Genomic DNA, 6,268 nt, shown 5'->3' with positions numbered 1-6,268 from the left:
GGACGAAGGTCGTCCCCTATACTTAAGACATAGGCTCTCTACAGTATGCTATGCTGTGTACCGCACCTGAAGTGTGCCTTGCCATGAGTCAGTCAAGGGGTACAAGAGTGATCCAAGAATGGATCACGGGATAGCGGTCAAAGTTATCCTTAGTAACTAGTGGACTAAGGAATTTTCTCGGTTACGGAGGTGGTAAAAGAGTTCGTCGTAAAGGGTTACGTCGATGCAAGCTTAACACCTATCCGGATAGCTCTGAGTAGAGATACCGGATACATATAATGGAGCAACAATTTAGAATAGCTCTAGGTAGAACAGTTATTTGGATTAGCTCCAAATAGAGCGTGGTAGCTACATCTAGGAGATGACATAGAGATTTGTAAAGCACACACGGATCTGAAAGGTTCGGACCCGTTGACTAAAACCTCTCTCACAAGCAACATGATCAAACCTAAAACTCATTGAGTGTTAATCACATAGTGATGTGAACTAGACTACTGACTCTAGTAAACTCTTGGGTGTTAGTCACATGGCGATGTGACCTGTGAGTGTTAATCACATGGCGATGTGAACTAGATTATTGACTCTAGTGCAAGTGGGAGACTGTTGGAAATATGCCCTAGAGGCAATAATAAATTGATTATTATTATATTTCCTTGTTCATGATAATCGTTTATTATCCATGCTATAATTGTATTGATAGGAAACTCAGATACATGTGTGGATACATAGACAACACCATGTCCCTAGTAAGCCTCTAGTTGACTAGCTCGTTGATCAATAGATGGTTACGGTTTCCTAACCATGGACATTGGATGTCATTGATAACGGGATCACATCATTAGGAGAATGATGTGATGGACAAGACCCAATCCTAAGCATAGCACTAGATCGTGTAGTTCATATGCTATAGCTTTTCTAATGTCAAGTATCATTTCCTTAGACCATGAGATTGTGCAACTCCCGGATACCATAGGAGTGCTTTGGGTGTATCAAACGTCACAACGTAACTGGGTGGCTATAAAGGTGCATTACAGGTATCTCCGAAAGTGTCTGTTGGGTTGGCACGAATCGAGACTGGGATTTGTCACTCCGTGTAAGCGGAGAGGTATCTCTGGGCCCACTCGGTAGGACATCATCATATGCGCAATGTGACCAAGGAGTTGATCACGGGATGATGTGTTACGGAACGAGTAAAGAGACTTGCCGGTAACGAGATTGAACTAGGTATTGGATACCGACGATCGAATCTCGGGCAAGTAACATACCGCTAGACAAAGGGAATTGTATACGGGATTGATTAAGTCCTTGACATCGTGGTTCATCCGATGAGATCATCGTGGAACATGTGGGAGCCAACATGGGTATCCAGATCCCGCTGTTGGTTATTGACCGGAGAACGTCTCGGTCATGTCTGCATGTCTCCCGAACCCGTAGGGTCTACACACTTAAGGTTCGGTGACGCTAGGGTTATAGAGATATTAGTATGCGGTAACCCGAAAGTTGTTCGGAGTCCCGGATGAGATCCCGGACGTCACGAGGAGTTCCGGAATGGTCCGAAGGTAAAGAATTATATATAGGAAGTGCCATTTCGGCCATCGGGACAAGTTTCGGGGTCATCGGTATTATACCGGGACCACCGGAAGGGTCCCGGGGGTCCACCGGGTGGGGCCACCTGCCCCGGGGGGGCCACATGGGCTGTAGGGGGTGTGCCTTGGCCTATATGGGCCAAGGGCACCAGCCCCAAGAGGCCCATGCGCCAAGAGAGAAAAAAAGGGGAGAGTCCTAAAGGGGGAAGGCACCTGCGAGGTGCCTTGGGGAGGATGGACTCCTCCCCACCCTTGGCCGCACCCTTCCTTGGAGGAAGGGGCAAGGGCTGTGCCTCCCCCTCTCACTTGGCCCTATATATAGTGGGGAAAAGGAGGAGCAAACCAACCTAAGGCCTGGCGCCTCCCTCTCCCTCCCGTGACACATCTCCCTCCTCCCGCAGCGCTTAGCGAAGCCCTGTTGGAATCCCGCTACTTCCACCACGCCGTCGTGCTGCTGGATCTCCATCAACCTCTCCCTCCTCCTTGCTGGATCAAGGCGTGGGAGACGTCTCCGTGCTGTACGTGTGTTGAACGCGGAGGTGCTGTCCGTTCGGCACTAGGATCATCGGTGATTTGAATCACGACGAGTACGACTCCATCAACCCCGTTCACTTGAACGCTTCCGCTTAGCGATCTACAAGGGTATGTAGATGCACTCTCCTTCCCCTCGTTGCTGGTTTCTCCATAGATAGATCTTGCTGATACGTAAGAAAATTTTGAATTTATGCTACGTTCCCCAACACAGTGTTGTTATCTTTTAAGATTTATCTCTTGTATTTTCTTTTATTCAAACAGATTACACACTTCATAGGATTCTGGGATGCTTTTATTACTCCCATGTTGGTGTCTTATTTTCTTTTGTTTTCTTCCTTTATTCATGTGAAACCAGGCACACAATTGTGGTGTCTTTACATTCAAGTTTATGGAAGTATGGACTGCAAGGACTCAAGTTGTTAACAATTTTTCAAGCGCTGACATTCCGAACTTAAGGATAGAAGTATGCTAATGATAAGTTTTTCTGTGAGTTGAACAGGGTGGATAAGTTCTAGACTTCTTGTTACTGATTTCTTTGATGATGTAAGCACTTCTATTTTTTATACTTCAAATTTACTGTGCTCGTCTACATCATTCACTCTCTCTTGTACTTTGTATTTTCAGCTTTTTGGCTCAGTGTCAATTGCTTCCCTTTGTGCTATATATCTTAATGATTGGTCTAATTCTTGTTTGATCCTTTCTTTCAGACTGTGAATTAACAATGATGGAGAAGAAGGCTTTTTTTGCATTAGAGAGATGTTGAACTGCTTTTTTCACACTATGGATAGGGCAGTGTGTATGTTGGTTCAGTGTGTGGTCATCTGTATGATAGGCAGTGTGTATGTTGGTTCAGTTGTGTCTCTATAATCCGTAGATGGCACAAGGTACTATACTTGCAAGGTTTTCTTACTATAATTTTAAAGTTTTTCACCTGCTTGTCATAGAATGCAAATGGGTCCAGTCCGACCTGCGTACATACCAATTCATGACTCGGCGCTGCAAACGGGTGTCTTTGAGACTCGACAAGTTCCGGTCATAATGTCACTGTAATAACCACATAATATGAGTGTAAGTTATGCGTAAATACACTGTAATTGTTTTTTTTAGAATCTACACTGTAATTGTAGAGGTTCCAGAGCTAATTTGACTATAAGTTTTGTGTATTCTAGTCTTTAACTCTTAAGATATCACTGTGAGTAGACTGCAAGTTACCAGCAGACTCTAATGACAGTCTAATTATCACTGTATTTTTCTCCCAAAAAATTGTAAGTAGGCTGTACCTTGATGCCAGACCTTACAGAGGGGACGTTGATGGATCAGTAGGCTTTTTCTTGGATGTGGTATTGCGATAGTTGTAGCTCACATATGTTTGAAACCGGGTCTAGTTCCAACCCGATTAGGATTGGCCTTTCTCCTGATGACATATATACAGCGGAGATGCACAAAAAAGGGACACACAAATACATACAATTGTCGTTCTATTATTGGTTGGAAAACTTGACTGATGTCCAATTAATTTTCAGTCAAACGTCAAATAGACACCCCCTAAAAGAAAGAGACGTAAGTTTTAGTGGACATGGTTGGATGGCTGGCTCTCGCATCATTGTCCACAGACTGGTTGGATGTCCACGGACGAATACCGGGTATTGGAGATGCCCTAAGTTTGTAACCATGTGGTGAAGTTAGGATTGACGGGCAGAGCGTGACCGTCACTTGTGTACAATTACCACAAACGGCGCGGTTGGCGGCAGTCCGTGGATGACTTGTTTTGTACTCCAGTTCTGCACAAGCAAATGCTCATTGTCATAAATCTCCAGTTCTGCACAAGCAAATGCTCGTTGTCGGAGCTCCAAATTGAAAAGAAATTCAATCAAAACGAACGCAGCACAAACACGCCACTCTTCGCTTTTGCACAGTGTACACAACCCAAAAGCTTCGCAACGACCCAGCAACAAGGACTCGGAAAGCAAAACCAATTCACGCACGCAGACGCAGGCATAAGTTGTTGCGGCCGGATCACATCGGAGATGGAGCCGACGGCGGGCTGTTGCTGTCCCGATTATAGAACGGCAGCACTGTGTAGACGGTCTGCATGATGGTCATGACGAGGAGGAAGACGGCGGCGGCGAGGGAGAGGAACGCCCACGGGCTCCTGAAGTAGGTGTGGATGAGGTTGGCGCGCCACATGTTCCACGGCTGCCTGAAGTAGCCGTTCACCTGCCTCTGCACGGCGTCCAGCGCGCTGTCCGGCTCCAGCACCACGTCCCTGGAGATGCTGTTGAAGAGCTTGGCCACGGCCTTGTCGCTGCCCACGGCGTTCTGGATGATCCCCTTGGAGCTCAGCAGCGCCACGTCCTTGGCCGAGTCGATGATGTTGTCCATGAAGAAGACGTAGGCCGTCACGTCGTTGCCGGCGCCGACGTGCAGCCGCTCGAACGCCATCATGTTGAGGAACATGTACTCGGTGGAGTCGTCCACGGGCACCGTCGGCATGCTCAGCACGCCGTGCTTGAACCGGATGTTGTGCAGGCTGCTTGACTTGCTCGTCTTGAACTGGATCCCGGCTTCGTACAGCTCCACCGCCGACCGGATGATGTCGTTGTCCTGCGTGTTGTCCTCGGAGCTCCGGATCTTCTGGTATTCGCCGAAGAGCATGCTCCGGCGGAAGACGTCGAGTGGGTGCAGCCCTAGGCGACCGCCTGGCTGCAATGGCCGTGAGAATGGCGCCAGAAACCTTAGCACCATTCTGTTGATGAAGTCGTCGTTCTGGCCGTCAACCATGCATGCGTTAGTATATTCAAATAGGAGTAGTTTATTTTCTTGATTGACGAAAATGGTAAAATTTGATGTGGTAGCTCGTAGTTACCGGAGACTTTCCAGTCTCGACGGCGTCGAGCCTCTGGAGCACGAGCAGCGGCAGCTGGTTCTCGAGCATGAGCATGTCGCGCTTGATGTAGGGCACCATGTAGAGTATCCCGTGGCGGCTGAAGATGGGGTCGTTGCCGGCGTAGTCGTCGACCTGCTTCAAGTTCCCGGCGGCCGTTCTCCTCATCACCTCGAGCAGGAAGCAGCCGTCGACGATCATCATCTCCAGGAACCGCTCCCTGCCCTTGCCGTCGATGCCGGCGCGCCACTCGCCGCCGAGGTCCATGTACGCGCTCTCCAGCTGCTCCGCGATCTCCTCGACGGCGGCGACGAAGTCGTCCAGTGGCCGGCCCGCGCGCCGGAGCAGGTGGCGCAGCGCCCGGCGCTTGTGCTCCTCCATGGGCAGCAGGTTGGGGTCGCCGTGGTGGAACGGGCCCAGCGACACCACCTGCGGCTGGTACGCCTTGCTCTTGATGTCCTTGATGCACGCCGGCACGCGGTAGATGCAGTGCCGCTCCCACTGCGCCACCTCCACCGTCTTGTCCGCCTCATTCAGCGTCTTCTCCACGTCCGACACCCACCTCCTCTTGCCATTGCCGCCGGCCACCGCCACTTCGATCGATGTCATCGAGCTATAGGCTATAGCTAGATCCTAGACGGTAGTGCTCCACTAGTAAGGTGATCTACGCATACATATGCATGCCGATGAAGGGAAGGTATCAGCTATCAGCTTGCTATATGTAGAGAAAGGGATGGTGCTAAGGAAAATGACGTTGCCTATGCGACTATGCATGCATATACGGTTACTTGCATTGCATGCCACATTTCGCGTGCTGGACAGGTGCACAGGTGTGTGGAGCGTACAAAAAGAGGTCATGCATGTCATGTGCATGCACGCACAGCTAATCCTTGTCTCCTTGTTTCACTCCATGTCTCCATGTAACATGCATTGAGATGCGGTTCGATGCCTGCTAGCTTCTCAAAGTAAAGCTGGCCGATCCACCGAAAGTTGAATGTTAGGAGGAAGGAAGTACAGGGAAGGCATCATGGTCAATGGGTCGTTCAAATTGTGATCTCTTCTGTAATTCTCTTTACAGCTAGCTGCAGGATGATCAGGAGTAGTGCATTAACCTAGCTAGCTAGCTACCCCACGTCGTTCTAGCTTTAGGTAAAGAGAGATCAAGATGCTATATATGGGCCAAGGAACGTACGACGTGCCTAAACTATGGGGTGGGGAGCAGCTGGCCGGAGCCATGAGGAAGCGAGGAATATGTGAAAGGTTG

General features: G+C 49.2%; 1 protein-coding gene across 1 annotated transcript; it reads right to left on the bottom strand.

Annotated features, from left to right (window-relative positions):
• Positions 1–3,937: 3,937 nt before the first annotated feature.
• Positions 3,938–5,816, bottom strand: LOC125535229 (UPF0481 protein At3g47200). Its single transcript, XM_048698287.2, has 2 exons — positions 4,987–5,816; positions 3,938–4,886 (listed from the first exon to the last, which is right to left on the bottom strand). Exons 1-2 carry the CDS (start codon positions 5,611–5,613, stop codon positions 4,137–4,139), a joined length of 1,377 nt encoding a protein of 458 aa, XP_048554244.1. The 5' UTR covers positions 5,614–5,816; the 3' UTR covers positions 3,938–4,136.
• Between the last annotated feature and the right edge of the window lie 452 nt (positions 5,817–6,268).

This window comes from Triticum urartu, chromosome 1A, assembly GCF_056163025.1.
Source record: "Triticum urartu cultivar PI428250 chromosome 1A, HENAU_Tu73, whole genome shotgun sequence".
NCBI classification, from domain to species: Eukaryota; Viridiplantae; Streptophyta; class Magnoliopsida; order Poales; family Poaceae; genus Triticum; species Triticum urartu.
This window is presented reverse-complemented; position numbering and strand designations above follow the sequence as displayed.

What these genes read in the sequence shown, in the direction of transcription:
- LOC125535229 (XM_048698287.2), bottom strand. Translation starts at nt 5,613, where the DNA reads ATGACATCGATCGAAGTGGCGGTGGCCGGCGGCAATGGCAAGAGGAGG. An exon ending in TCGAGACTGGAAAGTCTCCG is followed by an intron (nt 4,887 to 4,986) that starts GTAACTACGAGC and finishes GTTGACGGCCAG; the next exon opens with AACGACGACTTCATCAACAG.